This window comes from Bos javanicus, chromosome 18 (assembly GCF_032452875.1).
Source record: "Bos javanicus breed banteng chromosome 18, ARS-OSU_banteng_1.0, whole genome shotgun sequence".
Lineage (NCBI taxonomy): Eukaryota > Metazoa > Chordata > Mammalia > Artiodactyla > Bovidae > Bos > Bos javanicus.
In genome coordinates, this window is record NC_083885.1 from 34,347,716 (window position 1) to 34,373,719 (window position 26,004).

A 26,004-nucleotide genomic window follows, 5' to 3' on the forward strand; every position below is an offset into this window, starting at 1 on the left:
GACTTTTAACCATTTGCTAACTCTCATATCCCCAGAGACAAAAGCAACAACCAGCACTTCATATGCTTTGCAAATTATAAAGTGTTTTACAAACATAAGGTCTATTATTGTTATTATTTTTGCCAAGTGTATAGCTTGCCTGAAAATAAAACCTTAAGGTTCATGGCAGAAACTTCCCTCAAAATTCTGGCAAATAGGACCTGCTCAAGTGCCAGGGAAAATGTGATGAAGGTTAAAACCAGTTGGAGATTACTTTCCTAACATGTTAATAAAGCTCCTTATCAGTAAGTTGAAAGACAAGTTAATTTTTGTTAATCTTTGCAACAACAAATGGCAGGCTCAAAGGCAATTAAATTAGCATTTAAAATTTCCAATGAGTTAACTATCACTGATTTATTCACTTACTCTTTATTTTGTTATGGAAAATCATTTGTAAAAAACAAAAGAACATAACAAGCCTCCTCAATCCCACCACTGCCCAGAGTGTGGATACCCACATGACTGGATACTTCAGTCTATTTCCTTTTCATCTTTTTCTGTGTGTGAATATTTTCTCTCATTTTTTTCCTTAGAAAATAAGGGATCATGTTGTCAGCAGAGTTATATAACCAGCTTACTTGGTGACATCCCCCCACCATTGACATTAAAGTGAAAGTCTTTACATTATTAAAATTTCTTTAAAACATTACTCTATGGCTATATAATATTCCATTATAAGCATATGCCAAAATTTTCTCAGCCTGTCCTCTGTTATTGGACACTGGGGTCGCTGCTGTAATGATGTTTTTCTATCCTTACTGGTGTTGTCTAGGCCTTGAATGAGTCTTCTTCTACATCCTTGGTCATGACCTACTTGCTGGTTTGCAAATGGACTGGTTTACGTAGTTAGTAAATCCATTCTTAGAGGTTGGGCGCTGGTGGCAGTGGGGACAGCAACTGATCCAACAGAGCGCTGCTCCAGGTAAACTAAGGCAACACGGAGACCCAGTAAGCTCCAGGCATTTCCTGACCAACCCAGGATAGCACATGTGGCCAGATGCTGCATGGGGGCAGAAGGCCTCTTTGCTGCCGCGGCTGCCAAACATCCTGGATCCCTTTCCTAAAATCAGTACCAAGTGACTTGCTTGCAAATCTGTGTGTCCTCTGCCAGCCTCTCTGCTATCATCCTCTCACTCTTTTTGTCCTCCGCTCCTGAGTTCATCTCTGTCTTCATTTGATCACATGACAAATGTTTACAGGCACACCTTGTTTTATGGCTCTTCACAGATATTGCTTATTTTTACCAACTGAAGGTTTGGGACAGTCTTGAACCAAGCAAGTCTGTCAGCGCCATTTTCCCAACTGCATTCGCTCACTTCATGTCTCTTGTGTCACATTTTGGTAATTCTCACATTTCAAAAATTTTTTCTTGTTGTTATATTTGCTATAGTGACCTGTGATCAGTGGTTTTTGATGTTGCTATTGCAATAAGGGGCTTCCCAGATGGCGCAGTGGTAAAGAATCTGTCAGCCAACGCAGGAGACACAAAGGACATGGATTCGATCTCTGGGTGGGGAAGATGCCCTGGAGGAGGAAATGGCAACCCACTCCAGTATTCTTGCCTGGAAGATTCCATAGACAGAGGAGCCTGGCGAGCTACAATCCCTGTTGCAAACAGTCAGACACCACTGAGTGAGCATACATCACAGTAAGATTACCACTCACTGACGGCTCAAAGGATGGTTACCATTGTTTAGCAATAACGTATTTTTAAAGTAAGGTATGTACACTGTATTTTACACAAACGGCTACTGCAACCTTCATAGAGTGCAGGATAATGTAAACCTAATTTTGATATGCACTGGGACACCAAAAAAACCTGAATGACTCGCTTTACTGTGGTGGTCTGGAATCTCGCGGACCACCAAACCACAGTTAGCTCTGAGGTATTACCTGTAATGACATCTATCTGCACTTGCCATGGGATTTTTTTCGCCGTTAGAGGGACCATCAGCTGGTTCTCACACTTCAAGACCAGCCTCCCTCATTTCTGAGACTCCTTTCTGTGTAAAATGGGGATTTGTTTTGCGATCCAGTGGTTTGAGCACGCATCGCAAAGACGTGGCCCATCCCCCACGCCAGCCACTGTGCGGCCCTGCCCACTTCACCACGGACCCTTGTGAAACGCAACCCTCCAGTATGGCTGCCTCTGCTGCGCATGCGCGAACCATCCTGTCTCGCGCAGTTACCCGGCTGCTTCTGCCCGGGATACGGAGCCGGTCCCCTTAACCACAGGCTCACTGATCGAGATCGGAGTGTCACGGTGAGCCACGGAGCGGAGGGATTCTGGGAGCAGAGACGCGAAGCGAAGTGGGAGTGACGTGGACTTGCCGCCCACCATTCGGCCACTTCAGAACCTGGAAAACTGCAGTCTGCCGGCCGCCCGCCTGCCCGCAATCCAGTCGGAGATGAGTCACAGGCAGGGACGCGCCTCGTCTCAGATGCTGGGCGCTGAGTGAGACGGGCGAGAGGGAAGACGTGACCTGGGTGTCAGATCTGTGGTGTGGGGTGTCCCTGGCAGTAACCGCGAGGTAACAAGGTCCCTCTCTGCATTTCTCTCTCTCCATCTCTTCTCTGTGACTTTGGGTGGGTTATGTCACGAGCCTATGAGTTTTTCTTATTTGCAATATGAAAATGTTACCTACTTTAGGAGACCTGTTGCTGTAATTTCGGTGATATTAACTGGCACATGGAGGCGCCTAGTGAACAGGAGCCACCCTGAAAGCTTGAGTGCCCAGATTATCTCCATTTAGGGAAATGTCTACTTGACCGGTGGCCAAACCTGCTAGCCCCCTGCCAATCTCCTAGCCACCTGGGAACTTACACAATCTCCACCACCCACCCAAACTGACCATGGAAAACCATATGTAATGCAGGGATTCTTTGTGGCCCCTGCCCTGGGAGTTCATCTCCCACCTCCCCGTGCCCTGCGAAAACCCATCTTAATCTCAGAATCACAATGCCCAGTGAGAGGAAAGGGGGGGTACAGGGGGCCTCTAATAGAAGTGTGACCTTGGGGACGATTTCTTGAAGCATTGGGGGTAGTCAGCACCCTTTGTGACATCATACAGGATAGCCATATAGGATGTATACATTCGTTGTGCATTTACTAACTGCCTACTCTATGCCAGCTCACTAGAAAGGGAAATGGAGGCTGCACCTGTGGAGGCTGGGGCAGAAGCTTGGGCATTTTCCCGAGGGTACTGGGAGCTACCAAAGACATTTCAGCAAATGACCTGATCCATTTTGCCTCTCTGGAAGTGGCACAAGAGATGACCTGTCAGAGCACTGTATCCTCCTCCCAACTCACACGCAGCCACAGTGCACACCCACAGAAACGAACACAGACACACGTACACACATGTATTTTTAGAAAGCACAGATCCCAGGCCCTGAGATGCTCTGTGAATTTTCTGGTGTGAAATCACAGTTCCCCAAGCAGCCTGCCATGCCAGTTCTAGAGGCCTGGGGAGATCACATCTACCTTCACTTCCCCCATCAGAACTCTTGACTTGGTTTCTATGGGGACTGGGAGTGGGTGTCAGGCCAGCATGGGGTTCACACCAGGACAGGCTGAGCTGGAAGAAGTCACCTGGAGAGGGATTCCGAGGTCAGCAGCAGTGATGGCCACTCCCTCCCACCCGCCTCAGGCAGCAGAATGAACATTTTGCAGCCACATACCTCATGCCAGGGACTGTCTGTACATAAACCCAGTCCTCACGGCAGGTAAAGTGTTCTTACTCTGCTTTCCCCAGGAAGACACTGAAGTTCAGAAAGGTGAAGTGCTTTGCCCAAAGCTACACTGCCAGGAAGTGGGAGAGTCAATATTAGCACTCAGGAACTGGATTTCTGAGCTTGGGCTCTCCAAAGATAGGTGTTTGTTTACTAAGTAAAAAAAATGAATTCTTAGTATAGTTTGGCCAACTGGCTCCATCAAAACATGGGACCCATTTAGAGGATATATACATATATATAATAATAAGGATCCCTGGAGAAGACAAAAGTGGGAACCTTTGGAACTGCCTCTTACGGAAAAGCTCTGTCCACAATGATATCATCCCCGGGATCAGGGAAGCCTGCTCCCCCTGGGATGTAGAGGGGCCAGGCACTCTGCCCATTGGCTTGCGACCGGCAGCTTCCCTTGCAAGTGCCTGCTGGGCTCCACATCCATCCAAAGGCATGGTTTGGTTTCTCCCAAGTCGAGTGACCACACTCCCTAGGAAATAAGAACTCTAACTCCCTAATATTCCCATGGCCTCCTATCACTTGGGGACCTACCAGGAGAGACTGAATCAGCTCAGATCTCCAGCAGCATGAGAGGATGAATTACTTTCTGAAAATGTTTCCTCCATTGCAAACAGGTACTAGAGTGATGTGGCAGTCTTTTACTGCACGGACATCTTGACACCTGAATATTCACGTGGGGGTGTGTGTGTGGGGGTGGGTGTCGGTAAAGAGAAAATTGTAATCTCTAGCTCTTTATTTCTGAATTGGTAATTTAATCTAGTAGGCACCTTCTAAGGAAGTGTGCTGGCTTACAGTGTGGGCTTTGGAGTCACACAAACCTGGGTTCCAGTCCCATCCTGTAATTAGAAGTTGTGTGACCCTGGAAAGCTTCATAACCTCCCTGAGCCTCAACTGCCTTATTTATAAAATGAGAATGAAAAAAGCATCTTTCTCTTAAAACTGTTGTGATGATAATGATGATAATAATAATGTTTGAGCTAGGCATCTATGAATACCCTTCCAGAGCCAGCTGTGGGACTTTGAACTAGTTTCTCGCTTTCTCCAGGTCTCACTTTCCCCTTCTGTGAAATGAGGACATTGAGCTGATCTGTAAGGCTCTTTTCAGCCCTAACAGTTACAGGATTCTCAGAGGTCAACCCAGGAGAGATATTCGCCCCCTTCCACTGACCACTGAGATGCCAGCACACATTTGTGCCACCTCTGCCCTGGAACCCTCATACTCCACAGCCCAGAGCCCCCCAGCACACCCCCGCCCCCACGGACTAGGACTATCAAAGTCACAATCCTCTCCCCAGAGGTTGACAGCCCAGGGTACACAAGCCCCCAGCCTGCAGGGTCAGCAGGTGCCATGTGGGCGCCCCCATCACCTGCCTGTTTGTGTCTCTGCAGGTGAGCGGAGGGTCCTTCTCTGCAAGAAGTCAGAGCTCTACACGTGGGCAGGCTGGCTCCACTATTCTGCTCCAAGGATTACATGTCCTTCAAACGCCCCTGCCCCTGTAAGTCTCCTCCCCACCTCCTTCCATGGACCGGGGCCAGCATGGCAGAGTCAGGATGCAGAGAATGTTTTTAGGATGTTTGGCCAAAGAGCTCCAGGGGTCTGATTGGGGTTCGATGTGATATGACGGATGGGGGAGGGCAACACAGAAGACCCCTGACCATCTGCAAGAGATGTCTCACCTTGCCAGTCCCTCCATATCAGTACTTCCCAGAGTGTGGGTCAGGGTTCTTCCAAGGGATATTAATGAGGTTACTTTTTTTTAAATTCCATAGTCAAATGAGTGTGGGAAATGCTGAGTGACATAAGTCAAGTCAGTTTTGCTGGACTCTTCAGAGCCTTTAAGGTGGTGCTGTGTAGTGAGGCTCCATAGGAAAGAGAAAGCCCAGGGGTCTACCCAAACTTATCTGACAACAAGGAATGTCTCATGAGATGGGTGCTTCACAGAACACACTCCTTGGGGTTCAGTGTCTGAGGAAACCCTTCCTAGAGCAGCCTCACCAGGCAGTCCCTTGTTTGCTATTAATAATTCATTTTTTCATCTAATGAAGCCACTAGATGATTTTGCCTGTAACATTCTTCTCATGGCTCCCTGATGCCCATGCATCTAGACGATGGACTCAATCAGGTATACCCTGGGGCTCAAGGCTGCAGCCCCTGTGGCTTACTCCCCTACTCATCGTCAACCCTGCCTTCATGACTCATGCTGCCACCCTGACCCCAGAGTTGCCTCTCTCCCTGGCAGCCACCTGCTTCCTCCCATGATGTCCCCTGAGCCCCCTCCAAGCCACCTTCATTTGCTGCATTTTTGGAGGACGTGCATAACCTCCCCATCCCTTCTCCCTGGTGAGGTTGGGACTGTGAGTCTGTGTGAGATCGGGGCCCCCAGCTGAGGCTCCCTGTCTACCTGTCAACTTCCCTCACCCTGCTCACCAGTGTCTGTTCAAATCTGTACCACTGGTTACATGTCCTACCTCCTAGGGTTGGGGAACCTCTCCTGCAGAGAGTCAAATCGCCAACTGTCAACTCTGCAAGCATCAAGGGGCTGCTGTAGTGGAGGTAGGGAGAGCTGGCCTATCCTGTCCGGGAGTGACCACGCCAGGCGTGCCAGGGGGGTAAGGTGGCAGTGCGTTCACTGTGCAGGGATTGGTTTTCAGGAGGCAGGAGAGCGCAGCCTGGCTGCTGGCTGCCATGGGTACCGAGGAGGGCATAGGTCAAGAGCAATAAGCTTTCTGATACATAGGACAAGCTCAGTAAATTACTGTTACTGTTACCACCATGTCTGCTGTTGTGGAATGATCAGCTATCAAAGCCTCAGGCCAGGTGAGAAGGCTGCCATGGGAGCAGGTAAGAGCCCAGGGACACCTGCCCCACAGAGGGTCTGGGTGGTTGTGTTGTCACCCCCAGGAGCAGCTGGCAGTGCAGAAGGCTGGGGCTGCTGAGTGTGGAGGACTTTCCAGAACCTTCCGGGGTTGAGCCAGGCCCTTTGGAGCCCTGCCGTCTGCACTAACAGGGGACATCACCCCAGGACAAGGCTCTGTGCGAGCAGCTCCTGAGGACTCCAGGGTGTGGTCACGGGTATCCTGGGCTGGTCAGGAGCAGTTACTGAGCTTCTCTGAATTCCCCTCTCCCCACATAGGCTCAGTGCCTGGCAGGCAGTAGGCACTCAGTAAATGTTTGCTGAATGAATAAATGCAGTCCAACACTGTGGATGAGGCCCTGGAGGGGGAGAAGCTGAAGCTCCTGACTCTGCCACCAGACTCTCTCCGTGGCTCTAGCCAGCCCATCCTCATCTCTAAAATGAAGCAGTTATCTGAAGCCAGTGGGTTCCAGGAGCTCAGAGCAGCTGTGAGGCTCCTTGGAGGGTGAGAGGAGACCAGGTGGGCAGAACCCAGATGCCCCACCACCCTCTGCTTCAGCCAGAGCAGTTCTGCTTACATCTCTGGGTTGGGGGTCTGTTCAGATTTCACTTAAAGAAAGAGGTCCCAGGCCAGGTCCCATGAGGGTATCCAGGCCCACCTCTTCCTCTATCATCTCTTCTCTGCAGGATTCTTCTCTTCTCCTCACAGTGTCCAGTCAGACTCTTTACTTTTTTTCTGAGCTAAGAAATGCTCACCATCCTCCCTTTCAGCACCCCTCGTCTGCTTCAACCTGGCTCCTGCGCCCTCACCCCAATATGACATCAGCGGCTGTGTCACTAAGTCCATCCCAGAGTTTTCAGTTCTCAGCTGCATCTGACCCTGTTGGTCACATCAACTCTGCTGGTGGCTCCTCCACCGGGTTCTGGACTCTGAACCCTGGGGTTTTCCTCCAGCCCCTCTGGCTCTCGGGGCTCTGATCATCCATTCATGGTCTCCTTTGGTGCAAGAGGAGGGTGCATTCTTCTCACACCTGCCCGGGGATGCTGGGTCCCCCAGGACTCCAACCCCCCTGGCCTTTTCGCCCTGTACACCCCAGACCATTTCATCCTCACTCTTCTCTCAACTGCAGCCTATAGGCCAGCAGTTCCCACGACTCTCTTCCACTCTGGTTTCTGCCTGAGCTGATTCCTTCTGCCTTCCACTGTCTGGCTCCCCTGGGAAGCCCCACCTCCACTGCTCAAGTATAGCCCGTCCCACTCTGAACTCCTTGCCCTCCCCTCCATGCCAGCTTGCTTGATTTTGCTGTCTTGGTTTAGGGTACCACCATCACCACCAGCCCTCCAAGTGACCCTCAGTTTCCCTCCAACACCTGCATCACTACCAGCTGCCCAGGGAGACCCTGGGGTCTCCAAAGTAGGTCAACAGATCTCTCTCCTGACTTCCCCACCCCCGTCCAACTCCCTCCTCAGACCCCATCCTGGAAATTGCTGCCTCAGTAGATATTCATGGAACCAGACAAGCGAACAAACAGAGTGAAGCAGACTCCTCATGGTTGGCCTCCTGAGCTTACGGACCAGAGGCCCTCAGGTGGTTTTCAGGAGGGATGCAGAACCACAAGAGCCCCTGATGCCCTGATTCACCTGGCCTGGGAACACTGAGGGGCAAGGCCGGAAGTCAGGCTTCATCATCTGGCCACAGACACACACACTCTCTTTTAGCACCTCCTCTCCTGCTCTGTGAATTTAGACGCCTAATAGGGAATCGCTTGAACCGTCTTGGCTCACAAAATTATCTTGCTTGGTACATGTGAAGATGCCAAAGCCCACTGAAATCTGGAAAACTTAGAACAGGAACCATAGCTTGTTCCTGTTTGGGTTTCCACACCCTTACATCCTGCCAATTTAGAGGGGCAAAGAGGAAAGTCACCAGAAGGAAAAACAAGCACCAAAGTTTCCCTAGCAAGACCTGGCTGCTAGGAGTTAAGAGTTCAGGGAAGTCAGGGAGAGTCAACAGGGAATGTGAACCTGGGGCAGGGCAGTGGGCACAGGTCTGGCTGGCATCCACAGCTCTGGACACCAGGTGAAGTGGGACCATCCACTGGTCTCTCAGGAGCTGGGCAGCCCTGGATCAGACCAGGCGGGGCCGACTTCTCCCAGGCCCTGCCCACATCCTGGGCTCCCCCAACCCCTGTTACATCGCAAGGATCTTAGCTCATCTCAGCCTCTCACAGAGACAGCCCCAACAAACCTCCACGTCCCTCCCTCTCAGTTAGGCAGATGGAAAAACTAAGGCAGGAAGAGGAGGCAAGAACAGGAGAGGGGAAGCCCTGAGGGATTTGGCTACAAGGCTGCAGGAGGGAAATCTGGTCTCTTCCCTGCAAGTGCAGGCCTGTGAGCCATTTCCAGCCTTAGGCACTGAGTAAGAAGGACCAGCAGGGCTCCTCGGAGAGGCTGGGCGCGTGGGAGCCTCCTCCATCTGGCCCCAGCTGGGAAGGGCAGCCCAGGATTCCCCCAGGATCCAGGCTTCAAGAACAGATGCTTTGTAACTACTTCACCACGAGCACATCACATCGCAGCTCCACAGAGCTTCCTAGGCTGTGAAGTGGGGGTGGCCTCAAGGGACAGACCTTGGGGAGGAGGGGCTTTGGGGCCCCAGGGGAGACTGAGCATGCAGCGAAGCAGGGCTAAGAGTAGAGGGTAGCAACCACTGGTCCACAGGGGAATTGGATGGGGCTTGTCTCTGCTAAGTTCACAGGCTGCCAGCAGGCCAGAAGGAATCATAGCCTGGAAAAGCCTCTGGGTGGGCTTGGGCCTCCCTCAGAGTTGTGTGATGTGGTCAACAATGCTTGGGTTCAAGGACAACATAGCATTGACACTTGCCAGCTGTGAGATCTAGAGCAAGCTTCTTCACATCTAGAAACCTCAATCTGCTCATCTGTAAAATGTAAACAGTCATAATAGCCTTTTGGTTTGATGCCCACATTTGACATGCCACAAGGAGAATCTAGCTTGGTGCCAGACACTGAGAAGATGCTTGAGAAACTTGAAAGTCATAGCCTTTTGACCACCCTCTCTCTACAATGCTTAACATGACCCAAGTCTTTGGCAACAGATTGGTGAAAATGGAGAGAGATTGGGACTCTGGAGATGAACCCGAGGTGTGGACCAGATATTGTTTTCTGCTCTGCTTACTGTGTATTATCTCTGAGAGACTTCACTGTCAACAGAAGGAAGAACTTGAAAGCTAGCTCCTGAACCCCCAGCCCTTAAATGGAAAGTCCACTCTGTGGCCCCATGAATATCCTGGCTACCCCTCCTCTGAGTTCTCTGGTCGATCCCAGAGTCTGACAGTAGCAAGTGCTCAGCATCTGACAGCTAATCTCAGTTTTAAGTGCACAATCATTTTATATTAATATTAGAGTCCTTGACAAGAGGGCATCAGCCTCAGCTTGAGCGCTTAATATAGTACTGGTAACAGCAGCAATACCCCAGCCTTTGCAGAGCACTCCCAGCTGGCAGAGTTTTTGTATCTCCCCCTCCCCTGGCAGTGGGCTCTCAGGGTGACCTCATCCACCTCATGGTACCGAGACATTTCCATACACTGTCAGTCCCAAAATTTACGTCTCCAGCTCCAGACTCTCCCTGAACTCCAGACTCATATATTCAACTGTCCACCCCGTATCTTCACTCAGATGTCCACTCAGGTGTCTACAGAGCATCTCAGATGGAACAAGTCAAAACCTTAAATCTTGACTTCTAGTCCCCCACCCAAGCTACCCATCATCTTCCCCATCTCAGTAAATGGCAGCTCACTTCTTCCATGTACTCAAGCCCCAAACTTTCTGAGTTTCTACTGCTCTCCTTTCTCATCTACTCCAAACCAATTAATCTGAAAATCCTAACAGTTTCACTTTGAAATCTGACTCCATCTTGCCATCCCCACACTAAGCCCCAGGACCAAGGACACCATTGTCATCACCTGGACCACTGTTCTGCCCTCCTAACTGACCTCTCTGCCACCCTCTTGCCCCACTCCAGCCTATTCTGCCACAACCCTGGGAGTGTGGGAAACGGAAGGATCTAGAGACTGAGCCTTAAGTTGGTTTCTGTATCTAGAAATCTTGCCAAGCAAGCATGATCCCTGGAGTTGTCACCCACGGCGCCCCAAAGCCAAGTACACTGGGGAGGATTTACCTGCAAACAGGAATGAGTAAGGACACTGCCATTTCTCTGCCAAGGACTACACTACATTAGCCACCCTCCTGTATCTGGAGCCATGTCTAGGATGATTAGGAAAGGCTGGTCACCCTCTGTGACATCACCACAGAAGTGTGCAGAGCACGTGCTTCCCAGTCAGGAGAGAGAGGCCCCAAGAGAGAAGTCACATGCCCTGTGGGCCCAGGGACCGCTAGAGGAGGTGGCAGCATCTGAAAGCAGAAACTTCCAGGCCCAAGCTCAGGGCACTGGCCACACCAGTCCCTTTGATAGCCTGATACATTTTCACCTCCTAGAGTTCCTTCTATCTGCTTCTCTCTGCATTTAAAGTACCATGTCCTCTATTAGCCCTGGTTTCATCAGCTTCTAAGGGCTGCTCCCTCTTCCCACCTGGACTCCATATCTGTAGGTGACCTCCAGGCCTTGTTTGAAAAAGAGTCATTCCAGAGCTTTCCTCTGCCCATCCACCAGGCCCTTCAGCCCCCAGATAATACTTGTCTCCCCTAGGAATGGGGCTAGGGCTAGAGATATAGCCAATTACAGTAAAAACAGCAAGAGCTGAATGATACAGGTTCAAAAACCACTGAAGCAAATGTATTTAAATCATCCAAGCCTCTGTTATTCAGCTATGAAATGAGATCATGAGACCCACTTTCCAGGGTGATTGAGAGTGTAGTGAGCACACAGTCAGTCAAGAAGGGTTTGTTCTATCCTTCTCCTCTGGCTCCTCTATCCCACAGTGAGAGGAGGTCTTCCTGCAGGGTCTTCCCTGCAGGGTCCTCCCAAGACTGTTCCAAGGGGAGATCACGTCTTCCCTCTCCGTTACCAACTGGGCATGCAGACACAGCATGGCATACTGGGCCATACTTCATCTGACAGGCTCTCATCAGGGGCTAGCCAGGTGCCAGCCTTTCATCAGACCCCATCACAGGCACATAATGAGACAATGCAAGAAAATGGGTTCTCCCTACCTTCTAGACTGGATGTAAGAGATCCTCTGCTGACCCTACGGGACTTACCCGGAGACTCTACCCCAACTGCCTCTCACTAGAGATGCAGAAACTGGGATGCATACTGGGGACCGGACCAGGTCGCCTAGCGTGTTTGCAGCTGAAACACTGATGCTCCCAGCATGACTCCACATGAAGCGCTCTTTCCACAAGGAGCCTGCTCTCCTCTGTCCTCAGGGAAGACAAAGAAAAAGAGCATAACTATGATCCAAGCCATGTCTTTAAAAAAAAAAAAAATGAAGACCTTATTTCCACATGGGGAGGGAAATCCTGAGATGGAGCAGCTGTAGGGCCTCAGTTTCAGTGGTCAGAGATGAACATCACTGAGGACCCATGTTCTTTCCATCTTCTTGCTCCACTGTAAGGTGGCCATTGTAAGATGGCTCCATTGTAAGATGGCCAACATCAACCCAGGCAGTGACACAACTTTTCCCAGAAGTTCCCCAGCATGAAGTTCCCAGAAGACCACCCTCATGTCTTACTGGCCAGTATTTAGTTGCATGTCCACCCCTAAGCCAATCATAGTTCAGTTCAGTCACTCAGTCGTGTCCGACTCTTTGTGACACCATGAATTGCAGCACGCCAGGCCTCCCTGTCCATCAGGGAATGGTAATACCAGGACTGGCTTACCAAGCTAGTCTTTAAAAGGACAAAGGCTGTTAGAACCTGGTGCCCCCTCAGTCTAAAATGGAGGCAGTGGACAGTCAGGCCAACAAAACCTTCCCCTTTTGCCTGCTCAGTCCTTGTTCTCTGGGCCTCAAGTCTTCAGGAGGACCTCTAAATATCTGAAGTGAGAAATGAACTGAACTGAGGAGTCCTTTTTATGGGGATTCTATAGGGTTAGTTTTTTTTGTTTGTCTGTTTGTGTAGTGGAGAAATACCAGCTCACAAGAGTGAGTAGCTAAATATTCAGGAGATTAATGACCCATTTAATCATTGGTAGCCAGCCTGAAATCCATCATGATGGGAGTTTTACACCGTAGAAATTGGCAAACAACACTACAAATCAGGAATTTTTTTTCCTGAAAAGCTGGTTTGCCAGCACACCACTGTATAAAACACACATACAGAAATACGCACAGATCATTAGTGTACAGCTGAATCCACAAACGCAGTACACTCAGATCTAGAAATACATCATGAGCTGCAGCCCACAGCTCTGGCCATGTGCCCTTCCAGCCCCTGCGCCATGCCCAGCTCAACCACTGTCTTGACACCTGTCACTATAAATTAGCTTTTCTAGGTTTTGACCTTTATATGTTTGGAATCATACAGGATATTCTCTTTTGGTCTGGCTTCTTGTGCTCAATATTCTGTCATGAGATTCAATGACAGTATTGTGTATAAATGTAGATCACTTATTCTCATCACATTGTGTACACTGACACAATGGACTGTATAATATTCCGTTGTGTCAATATACCACAAATAACTTATCCATTCTACTTTAGTGGACATCTGAGTACTCTTCAGGTTGAGGCGATGAATAGTGAACGTTCTAGTAGAATGCTGTCCAACAGAGCTTTCCGCAATAATGAAATGTTCTACATCTTCACTGCCCAGTATGATAGCCACTAGCCACTTGCAGCCACTGAGCCCTTGAAATGTGGCTAGTGCAACTGAAGACTAAATTTTTTAACTGAAGTACAGCTGATTTACAATACAGGTAGTTTCAGGTGTACAGCATACTAATTCAGCATTTTTGCGGTTTATACTCTATTATAGGTTATTACAAGATAATGGGTACAATTCCCTGTGTTATACAGTATATCCTTGTTGCTGATCTATCTTATGTATGGTGGTTTGTATCTATTAATCCCACATCCCTAATTTGTTCCTTCCTTCTCCCCTTTGGTAACCACAAGTTTGTTCTCTGTATCTGTGAGTCTATTTCTGTTTTGTATATACATTCCTTTGTATCATTTTTAAGATTCTACATATAAGTGACTTCATATAGTATTTGGCTTCCTTGTCTTATTTCACTAAGAATAATATTCTATAGGTCCCACCCATGTTGCTACAAGTGGCATTATTTCATTCCTTTTGTATTCCATTCAATATATATATATATGGAATATATATGGAGTCACACCTTTTAATCCAACTGTTTGTTGATGGGTTGTTTGGGTTGCTTCCATATCTTGGTAATAGTGAGTAGTGCTGCTGTGAACATTGGGGAGCTTCCCTGATAGCTCATTTGGTAAAGAAGCTGCTTGCAATGCAGGAGACCCCAGTTTGATTCCTGAGTTGGGAAGATCCACTGGAGAAAGGATAGGCTACCCACTCCAGTATTCTTGGGCTTCCCTTGTGGCTCAGCTGGTAAACAATCTGCCTGCAATGTGGAAGACCTGGGTTCAATACCTGGGTTGGGAAGATCCCCTGGACAAGGGAAAGGCTATTCTGGCCTAGAGAAATCCATGGAGTATATAGTCCATGGGGTCTTTGGGGTGCATGTATCTCTTATAATTAGTGTTTTCATTTTCGTCAGATATATACCTAGAAGTGGAATCATATGGTAGTTTTATTTGTGGTTTTTTTGCTGGATCATATGGTAGTTTTATTTGTAGTTTCTTAAGGACTCTCCATACTGTCTTCCACAGTGCCTGCACCAATTTACATGCCCACCAGCACTGAACTAGAGTTCCTTTTCTCCAAATCCTCTCCAATATTAGTTGAGTTTCCTTTTGATGATAGCCATTCTGACAAGTGTGAGGTGATACTTCATTGTGGTTTTGATTTGCATTTCTCTAATAATTAGCAATGTGGAGCATCTTTTCATGTGCCTATTAGCCATGTGTATGTCTTCTTTGGATAAATGTCTATTCAAGTCTTCTGACCATTTTTCGATTTTTTTTTTTTTTTTTGAGCAGTGTGAGCTGTTTATATATTTTGAACAGTAATCTCTTGTTGGGCTCATCATTTGAAAATGTTTTCTCCCATTATGTAGGCTGTTTTTTCGTTTTGTTGATGGTTTCTTTTGCTGTACAAAAGCTTTTAAGTTTAATTAGGTCCCATTTATTTATTTTTGCTTTTATTTCTTTTGCTTTAGGAGACTGAGCCAAGGAAATATTGCTACAATTTATGTCAAAAAGTGTTCTGCCTATGTTCTTTTCCGGGAGTTTTATGGTTTCAGGTCTTACCTTTAGATCTTTAAACTCTTTTAAAGTTTATTTTTGTATATGGTGTGAAGGAATATTCTAATCTCATTGTTTTACAAGAAACGATCTAGTTTTCCCAGCACCACTTGTTGAAGAGACTGTCTCTTCTCCTTTGTATATTCTTGCCTCCTTTGTTGTAGATTAATTGACCATAGGTGCAGGGGTTTACTTCTAGGTTCTCTATTCTGTTTCATGGATCTATGTATCTGTTTTTGTCCCAATACCATACTACTTTGCTTACTATAACTTTGTAGGATAGTCTGAATTTGGCAGAGTTATACTTCCAGCTTTGTTCTGTATTTACTGGAGTATAGTTGGTTTACAATGTTCTGTTAGTCTCAGGTGTAAAGCGATTCAATTATACACATACATTCATCCTTCTTCAGAGCCTTTTCTCATATAGATTATCCCAGAACACTCAGCAGTTCCTTGTGCTATACAGTAGGTCCCTTCAGTTATCTGTCTTATACATAGTACTGTGTGCACTGCCGGCTTTGTTCTTTCTCCTCAGGACTGTTTTGGCAATTTAGGGTCTTTTGTGGTCCCATATAAATATTAGGTTTATTTGTTCTAGTTCTACAAAAAATATCATGGCTATTTTGGTATGGAATACACTAAATCTATAGATTGCTCTGGATACTACGGCATTTTAATGGTATTATTTCTTCCAATCTAGGAGCATGGGACATCTTTCAGTTTCTTTGAATCATCTCCAATTTTGAGGAATTGAATTTTTAATTTAATTTTCATTACTTTAAGCAGCTACGTGTGGCTAGTGACTACCATATTGGACAGCACTGTTCTAGTATGTGAACATATTGACGCATTTCTGTTGGAGGATTCGTTCTGCCCAGGAGTGGAATTTCTGGGTTATAGGACATCCATATGTTTGGCTTTAATAGATAGGGCTAAACAGTTTTCCAGAAAGGCAGTACCAGTCCACTCTCCTGTCATCAATATATGAGTTCTAATTGCCCTCCATCCTCACCAGTGCTTGCTCTGAATTTTTTCACTTCAGCCATTCTGGAAAATAGTAGAAATATCACCTGGTGGTTTTCCTTTGAATTTCTCTAGTTATTAAGTACAGTGTACTAGCACCCTGGATATCCTCTTTTGTGAAGTGATTATTTAAGCCTTTGGCCCACTTTTTTTTTAATTGGGTCTTTTTAGTATTAATTTCTAGGCAGTCTTTATATATTCTGAATACCAGACCCGTGTTGGATATATTATTGCAAAAATCTTCTTCCTCTTTGTGGAGTGCTTTATTTTTTTAAGATTTTTTTTAACACAGGCCATTTTTTAAGTCTTTATTGAATCTGTTCCTATATTACTTCTGTTTTATGTTTAGTGTTTTTGGCTGAGAAGCATGTGGGATCTTAGCTGCCCAACCAGGGTCAAACCCGCAACCCCCCAGCATTGGAAGGTAAAGTCCACTGGACCGCCAGGGACGTCCCTGGAAGATTTTTTGACTCTTATAACCATGTCTTTGCATTCAAAGATATTCTCAAATTTTTATATAGAGAGTATTTATCAAGTCTTATATATAACTGTTTGCTTTATTCGTATTTAACTTTAAAATTTACAGAAAATAAAATGATATGGAGCATACAGTTAGGGGATACCCTCTTGGACTTCTTAGGAGCAGAGGATCCTGCTGATGCACTTCAAATAATACATTTTTATAAATGTAAAAGCCAAGGTGGGCACCTTTTAAGTTGGATGGCAGTCTTATTAAAGAGTTTTTGTCTATTATTGAAATTTTAGGTGTTAGGCTAAATGAAATTTAAAGAGACTGCTTGTGAAATAACTTAAACTTTTAAATTTCTTTCTTATTTTTTCCAAGATACAAAAGTACCTCTAAAACTAAAATAATGACTGTGATCCCAACAGTTTAAGGACAATTTCAGTACACGTGGCTATATACTTGCACAGTAAGTCACCAACACTCTCTAAACAATAAGAACAGTCACACTGGGGCACGGCTCTCACATTATCCTTGCCAGACAGCACAATGATCAATTACACCTGAGCGATGCTAGCACACTGCCATATCTACTAAGCGTAAAATCCAATTATCTAGGACAACATAACTATCAAATTCCCAGCCAGTATGGAATTTCCGAGTCCATATATTCAGAAACCTATGGAGTGTTCTTTAAATTCTTTTAAAATAGGAATTACACTGAGCATTAAAAACAATAAACTAAACAGCTCAACCACCACAGTGGCTGAAATTCAGTGTCTGATTTAACAAATGTTTACCTATCGTTTCAAAATCAATTTCTGCTCAATCCTAGCACAGCCAGCACTTCTCCTGCAGTGCCATTTATTTTTAAGTGCTCAAGAATGAAAGGCCCAGCTATACACCATAGTCTTATTACAAGAGCCATGGGGAGGGCGCGCCCATGGAACACACACAAGAGGAGAAAGACATGCACGGCATCATCCCTTTGTTCAACACTGGCTTTGATTTAGAGAAGAGGAGAATGCAAAAACATATCATAAAAACTGAATGAAGATCATGTTTAGTAGGTAAGAAACTAAAGTGTTTCCAAGTTTAGTAGGTAATCAAGAGTTATACTTCCACTGCAAAAATCTTTACAGGATTGAAAGTACTAAAGCGACACTAATACTGAAACATAGGTAATCAGAGGTGGCAAAGGCACTGGCGACATGAGTCACCATCAAAAGACAGCCCGGGTACATATCGCACATTCCCTGTCAGCTGCTGCAAGGACTTGCATTTTCGAACTGAAAAGGAATCCTGTGGGGCTTTTTACTTATCACTGACTTGAAGAAAGGCTGTTTTAGGTCCCCTCATTGAACATGAGACCAAGGTTTCCAAATGAGTTTTCCTCTATCATCACAAGAAGCATTATACTCAGTTACTACTGTTTGACATTGAACTCCTGTAAGTGACAGTGTGGCTACTCTCTTGAGTATTAGAGTGAAAGAGCTAATTATGCAAAAATGGAGGCTCCCATAAGAATGTGAAGAGGAGCCTTCTATGTCTTGGGATCTATTATCTGGTTCCAGGCACCTGTACAGACAGGTTCCTCCCTGAGAAGCATTCACCAGTGTCCCAGGGCAGGTTACAAATTATTTAGAAACTCTTTCAAAATCTTCCCCTTGCTCTAGCCATGTCCTTGATCCTGTTCACATCTCAGTCCCCATGCCCCTTGCCCACCTTGAAGCCCAAACTCCCACCAAAGATCTTTATTTTAATATAGTACAACTTACCCATTGTTTCAGTCAGTATTAATACCTTTGTATCCTGTTTAAGAAATTCAAGATCATAAAGATGTTCTACAGTGTCTTCCTATTGAAGCTTTACCGTTTGCCTTTCATATTTAGCACTATGTCTAGGGAATGTTTTGTTAAGATTTTAAGGTTTAATTGTCAAATATTGAGCACCTACTGTGTTCCAAGCATCCTGCTAAGCAGTGTGCTTTAATTAGCTCAAAGAAATTGCTGTTCCCATTTTGCAATTGAAGTGCTAGAAGCTCAGAGGGGTAAACTTCCCAGAGACCACCTGCAAGAGGCAGGGCCAAAATCTGAACCCAGGACTCTCTGACTTGGCAAGGTCCGAGGACCAGATGCATGTCAGCTTTGGTGGAGGAGCTCTGGGGTTTCCCCCCACACCACCACTGCCCTGAGGAAGATGGCTGAGGAGTGACCCTTCTCCCAGAGGACACTAGGGCCATTCACCTCAGACACTGAATGCTGGTGAATAAAAGGCATTAGGACTAGGGCTGGGGTGCCCCAGCTCAGGGCTGCAGAGCAACCTTGGGGACTGAGGGGATTCAGAACTTCTCCACAAACACTCCATGTTTTTAGAAATCTATGTTCCATGAGCTACACGCTGAGAAACTACTCCAAAGCTCCATGGTTCAGTGTGATGCTGTCAGCATTTGAGATCATTCGTATCTAATGTGGCCAAGAAGTACGTATCTTTGCCTGGTCTAGTAGTTTCTCTCATTCTACCTCTTGAAGTGACATGTTACGTTAATAGATTTCGTGGTCTTAAACCATTCTTGCATTCCTGGAATAGGTCTTTTCTCCTCATACTGTATTATTTTTAATACACTGCTGCCCTGGTGGCTTCCCACATGCCCTTATAAATTCTAGTTGAGGGAACTTCAGTGGAGCAGGGGACAAAGTCCCGTGATATGTTCCAGAATTAGAACCCACAAAAGCAAAAGGCCAGAACAAAACTAAGAATGATGATAGTACTTGGGGTGGGGGCTCAGCCATTGTGGCCCAAGAACACATCTCTAGGCTGGCCCAGCTTGGGGGACAGTTGATGATAATTTGAAGCATTCATGAATTTAACATTTTATGTATCAATTAATTATTCATGAACTTCCTGGAAAGACCAAATTGTAGTAAATGGTCATTTTCTGAAGCCATGATTTTGAGGCTCATAATGCAAATGAGGGAGAGAGAAATGGCAACCCACTCCAGTATTCTTGCCTGGAGAATCCCATGGATAGAGGAGCCTGGTGGGCTATAGTCCATGGGGTCGCAAAGAGTCGGACACGACTAAGCACAGCACAATGCAGATGGGGATGTGACAGCTAATGCCCCAGCTGATGGGTGGGCCAAGCCAGCCCCCAGCTGCCATCCAGCTGCTTCCCCACACAGTGCCCCTATTTCCTACACATCAAGCAGGCACAGTGACTGCTGGTGTTATAAAAGCCTGTGTCCTCCGCGGAAAATAGCCGAAAAGCCAACTCTAGGTGATGGTGGAAGAGTAGAGACAATGAGTTCAAGGCCACTGATGACTCTAGCAAGAAAATGAGAGATTGGTGGTGTGGGTTCAAGTTGAAAGTCTCATTCCGCTGTGGTTGGATTTTGTAATGTCAGCCAGTTCACCACTTCCTCTGCAGAAACAGGGAAAAGTGGTCTGTGAGTTCTCCAGCCAACAAATAAATTGTTCATCAAACTGGAGATAAAACCTTAGTGAATGATGACAGGATGGTAAGCTATGGAGTTTGGATACATAAAAGTACATGTGAGTTAATTTTGGTGAGTTTATTTAAGTGGCAGAATCTATCTTAATAGTGGAATAAATCATTTTCATCTTATATTTATAGAGTCATGAACGGCCTGTGGGTGGTCACTTTTATTTTCCCAGTTATATTTTAATGCAGTGGCTAAAGTTCTTAAACATGGCAGTGGAGCACTCTCCTATTAACTCTGATGTATAAACAGAGAGAAGCAGGGCTACTCTGCATAACATGAGAGCAGAGAACTCCATGATCTACCAAGACTTTCCCCCTGAGCACTGGGGTATTTGTGCTTTCTACAGTTTGAGAGGTTCATTTTAGCTGACTCACATACATGTTCCTAGCACCTCGCATGTATCCAGGCAGAGAAGCACTTAGTGAGGACTGGTGGGTGGATGGATGATTGATATATGGATGGATGCATGGATGATCAAGTGGATCCTGAGTAGATGCCTAGGTACATAAATACATGGGAGGGTGGATAATCGGTTGGTTGAGTGAATTAATGGAGGGGTGGATGACTTCACATTCTAATCCTCAGTTTCCACTATAACCTGCCCTACTTGTAATGCCTCAGACAGTGAAGTAAAACCTGTCAGGGCCTTGACATCTTGCAGAGGTACATTTCCATTGTAAGAAGAATCCTGAACACCAAGCAGCCATTTCCCCAGCCTCATAATCCCAGTGTTCACGTGGCAGCCCACAGCCTCACCTCAGGAGCACCTCCTTCCCTGAGCTCTTCTGTGACCTCACCCTTCTGTACTCCTGCCCAGGCCCCTTCCTCCCTCCCTGGCTCTTGTTCTGCTGGTTCATCCTGCAAGACCCAGCCCCTATGTGGATGTTTTTGACCTGCCCCCAGTGCCCTAATCTCTCTCCATCACAGTCTCCTGGTGACAAGAGGATAGGTATCGACAGGTGACAAGTGGGCTGGGAAGTTGCCCCAAAAAAGAAGGGGACAGGACTCAGAAGTGCCCACGTGTAGTGAGCCTGCCCTGCCGTGTCCCCCTACCCTAGTCCCAGCTGGGAGGCTGGGACCAGCCATTGGTGAGCAAAGAAAAGACTGAGCCTGAATCCTCTTCCCCAGATTTTATCCAATGACTTCACAGCCTCACCCTGGTGGCTCCAGCAGTGGAGAAGAAGTGCACTGCTGAGGCCAGACTTAGGGAAGCGAACCCGTGACAAATGCGTTCAGAATTTTCTGTGATGGGGACCATCAGTCAGATCTCTGTCCGCAGCCCCCTTCTTCCTCCAGCCAGCATCTCTGAAGATAAGGGCAGGACTGGAGAACTAAAGACGGTGGCTCAGCACCTTCGGTGCCTCGGTGCCCTTCCTTTACCAGTGGTCCTAGGTGGCTTCAGGCTGCAAAGAGCAATCTTCTGATCTCACTGCCTCCCCCATTGCATTCACCGGGCTCCCACCTCCTCCCTACTCCTTTACCCACCCTTCAGGAAGAACGATTCAGGATCCAAGAATAAACATCTTTCAGACAAACAGTGAGCAGGTCCAGAGAAGGCAGAGAACATGCCCAAGGTCACACAGAGAGTAAGTGGCAGAACCAGGAATGTAGCCCAGTTCTCCCAACTCCGCCTCTGCCTTGGGCCACAAGTTCATGCAGTATTAGACACACCCGGGTTCAAATCCCAGCTCTGCCACAAAACCAGGTGGACAAACTTCAACCCACCAAGATTCAGTGTCCTGTAAATGGGAGTGGCCATGTTTTCACACAGAGGAGGCAAGCGCCAGACCCGGCCCCAACCCCAAGCCGGGGTCACTGAGGGCCTGACTCACCAGTGGTTCCCAGTCACAGTCTGAAGCAGAAGTCCGAAGGCGCAAGCGCTGGCTTCTGCCTGGCCCGGCGGCGGCCCACGGACCCAGGCACCATCCCCGCCCCGACAGGAGCCTCAGGACCCCACGCGCAGCGTCGGGAGAGCACCAGGGCTGTGTCTGCGGCGTGCTCACAGGACTTCAGCTTGGCGCGGCGGAGGAACTCTCTCAGGAACAGCTCACCGTCAAGAGCTTTCAGTTGAGCCTGGCTCCACTCAGAGCCCGGGAGCCGGGGCGTCGGCCTCCTCCACGCTCCACCCACGCTCCACGCACGCCCCATGCTCCACCTACACGCCACGCACGCCCCACGCTCGCCCACTCACGTTCCACGCTCCACGCATGCCCTTTGGTCTATGCACCGCTCCACCCTCGCTCCACGCTCACGTGGAGCCTGGCAGCAGCCTTCGTGTGTTTATGATATATCCCTTTCTTGGGAAGATTCCTTGGAGAAGGAAATGGCAACCCACTCCAGTACTCTTTCCTGGAGAATTCCATGGACAGAGGTGGCAAAGAGCCACGACTGAGCGACTAACATACACATACACTATCCCTTTCTTCAGCCAGAAGGCGCCCCTAGAACACTTGGACCAGGCCCCTGGAAGTCTCCTCTTTGCCCTTGAATTAAAGGACAGCCTTTTCACCTAATTTAGATGTGCTTGGTCTTAGTTGCCACACATGAAATCTTCAGTTGTGCTATCTGGGATCTAGTTCCTGACCAGGGATGGATTCTGGGCCCCTGCATTGGGAGCATGGAGTCTTAACTACTGGACACCAGGGGAAACCCAAGAACGGTCTTTTGATTTTTCTAGATTTTAATAGTGGACCTCTGCCAGCCCCTCAAAACTTAGCAATATATGTGCTCAGTCGTGTCTGACTCTGCAACACCATGAACTGTAGCCTGCCAGGCTTCCCTGTCCATGGGATTTTCCAGGCAAGAATACTGGAGTGGGTTGCCATTTCCTTCTCCAGGGAATCTTCCTGACCCAGGGATGTTTAGCTGTTTAAAGGCTTAGTTTAGCTAAACATGACATGCAATGTTTAGCTGTTGATATACTTTCACCCTGAATAAGACTTAGGTCATGGTCTACGTTGCTACATATAAGGTGGTCAGGAGGAAGCAAAGCTCAATTTTAGGGAGAGGAAATTTTCACTTTAGCAAGATCCTGAAAACATGAGTTCTATCTCACAGTGCCTGTTAGCCACAGACTAGCATCTTGCCTAAGAGCACAGGGCTTTGGCTGCCCACTGACTTGGGTCCCTCTTTGTGGGCTGTGTGACATTGGACAAATCACTTAACCTCTCTGAGGCCCAGTTTCTCTACCTGTTAATTGGAGTTCCCATCATGGGCCATCATAAGAATTAAATGAACTAGTACATGAAAAGTACCAAGCATGGTGCAGGACACATAGTAGGTGCTCAGCAGAAGTTAGCTCATCATGCTGGTGTGTGGAGGAAGGGCCACATCTCAGGGTACAATTTCCTCTTGGTCATCAGCACCTTTGTAGAGGCTACTTGGGAAGAAAATCAGGCTAGAGGCAAAGCTTGCCTCATTTTCTGTCCTTGTTGCAGCTGGTATGGGGGACATGGAGGCAAAGGGGTGGGAAGGGGTGTTAGCATCATGTCGTTTTTCTGCAGTCATTTTTATCTCGTTGATGAAGTGGACCCTGCATTTGGAAATTGGAAGAATTTCCCTCATAATTTAAAGCAGCGCCTACCTCCGCCGGTCACAGTGACTGGAAGATTAATTTCTCACCAGCCATACAGGCGGATGCCTGCCCAAACTGGCTTCATATGCAGGTGCGGTGTTGCCATCTCCACGCCTGGCTGGTAATGAGCCCAGCATTGCCAGGAGGGTGAGGCTCCCCTTAGCAGCTGAAGCAGGTGGCAGCAAGTCATCTTCAAGGTGACCCCATGGGACTGGCACCTTGGCAGAAGGTACTGCATGCCGAGCAGGGCAGGCACGCACTCACACACATCCTGCCCTAGGTTTTTATTCTGGGAACCCACAACCTTGCCTTGGCCAGCTTTCTAAGTAGCCCATCTGCCTTGGATCATGGGGTGGCCAGAGTGTCCCAAGCCATCGCAGCAGCTGGGACATACTGAACCAGTTGAGTGTGGACTCCATACGCTCCTATGCTCCCCAAGGAGGACTGACTGTCTCTGACAGTCCCAAGTCCTACCATTGGCTTCTAAGGGGAGAGGCCACATGGTAGATGGGAAGACGGTGACATTGGTTGGATGGCCAGTTGGCTTGTGCTTTATTAGAGAGAATATGGTAACAGAGTGGCCCCTGGTTCAGACCTAGTAAAAGCCAAAGCCTGGTCATTGGCTCAGAAGTGGCAGCACTGTGGACTAGATGAGCGGTGGCCACAAGCTTCGCTTCATGACCAGGGTAATCACTGTGTGAAGTGCTATGTTGGAAAGGATGTTTTAAAAAAGGAAAGGATGCTGAGGCTGGATCCTGGGCCAAACAGAAAGAGAATGGTTATCAATTAGCTGTATACTGGCTATATGATTGCGGTGGGTCATTTAATATTTTTGAGCCTCAGTATCCTCACCTCTAAAATGGGGAGAACATAGCTTCAGGGATGAAGTGAGCTCTTTAAACAGAGCCTACACATAGCAGGGGCTCTCAAAACAGTGGTGTGCGTTTGGCCCCCAAAGAATCCCAGAAATTCACATACCCTGACATTCTCATATCACGGGGTCAAGAAGCACACATGCCCAGCCAAAGCCAAGGGTCTCTCCCTCTCCCCAGTGAATGCACCTGCAGGAGAGCAGCTTACAATGAACTTCAGCAGGCAAAGGCTTGGCTCTCAGGTAGGATGATATACTGGCCCAGAAAGTAAGGATTTCAAGCCAGCCGCTCCTAATGAATGTCAGTAGGTTTCAAGAGCTACCAGCATGGGCAGAACTGCTGGCCGGGCATCTTCACAGCTCAGGCAGCAACCCCAAGTTCCTGCTTCACCTCCCTGTCCCTGCCATGGGCTGAATGTGGGAGAGGCTTTTGGACATGGTGCTAGAAAGGGATAAGAAGGAACAGGTGGCCACAGCTGAGCTTCCAGCTTCTGATTTGCCTAAGTCCAGGCCTTCACCTGGGAACAGGGCCCTCCTACAGCATTCTCAGTACAGTATCCTCAGACACCCAAGACAGAGACCTCATTCCCGCGAGGGAGTTCAGGGCCTCCCTGCCACTTCTTCATCTGGTCTCAAGGCTGGAGCCACCCATTCAATATATGCCTTGGGCACCTTTGGTGAACTTGGACCCAGGGCTGAGCTTGAGGACACAGAGGGCACTCAGACACAAGCCCTGGAAACCATGCATAATCATACATGACAGATGCAGAACAGGGCCTAGGACCTCGGCTCTGGGAGGGCAGACAGAAGGACCCCTTTCAGAACATGGCCCAGGAATGCTTGCCCTGCCCCTGTGGCTCACCGAGTGTCTGCGGCTCACTCGCTCTGGGGAGGTGGGACCAGCATGCCAGGGATGGGGACACAGAGTGCAGTGAGCTCTGGACTTGGAAGTTTGGGCTTGAGTTCTTGCTTGACTTGACCACGGAGTAACAGAATGACCGTTGGCTTGTCACTTACCAGTCCTGAGTATCAGTTCACACATCTGTAAAAGAGGAAATCCACACCCCAGCCCAGCTGAGTGGGAGGGAATTAAGGAGCAGTCACAGAGACTCACTAATGAGGTGCTGGTTCTCCCTGGGCAGAGGCCCATGCATGCTCTTGGCTGATTCTAAACCCTCCCTGGTGCTCCAGCCCCCAGGGCTCCATCATCTTATCCATCGGGAGGACAAAGCCATCATGGCTCCCAGAAGCTTCCTTTAGTAGGGCTCTCAGGGACCCAGCTGTTGGTCCTAGACAAGGTTCTTTCGTCTTCCCATACTCCTGCCATGTCACACCCCTTCCTAGAAGCCCCTTCGTACCTCTCTGCACCTTTGCCCTTGCTCTTCCCCTGCCTGGAATACCTCCAAATTTCACCTTCTCCGAGAAGTCCTCCCTGATCAGATCCAGCCCCCTGACTTGCCTGGGTCAGTTACTGCCCGCAGGCCCAGGCCCGCCTGATTTCCCTGGTGTCCCCTGGGTAGGATTCACCCCCGAAGCAGGAGACCAGTATGGTTTGTCCTCAAACTCCAAT

General features: G+C 47.8%; 2 protein-coding genes across 3 annotated transcripts in view; one reads left to right on the top strand and one right to left on the bottom strand.

The window, feature by feature from the left end:
• Positions 1-392: 392 nt before the first annotated feature.
• TK2 (thymidine kinase 2) overlaps positions 393-26,004 on the bottom strand; it is a 75,049-nt gene continuing 49,437 nt past the window's right edge. Inside the window, exon 9 of the mRNA XM_061387421.1 lies at positions 393-25,476. The gene's annotated coding sequence lies outside the window, so the exon portion shown is untranslated. The remainder of the gene's footprint in view (positions 25,477-26,004) is intronic.
• Positions 5,207-26,004, top strand: part of BEAN1 (brain expressed associated with NEDD4 1) — a 29,840-nt gene continuing 9,042 nt past the window's right edge. Inside the window, exon 1 of one of the 2 annotated variants that reach the window (XM_061387433.1) lies at positions 5,207-5,282. In XM_061387433.1, the coding sequence (XP_061243417.1) occupies positions 5,258-5,282 (25 nt within the window). In that variant the 5' untranslated portion in view covers positions 5,207-5,257. The remainder of the gene's footprint in view (positions 5,283-26,004) is intronic. The other variant, XM_061387432.1, reaches the window with a different exon arrangement.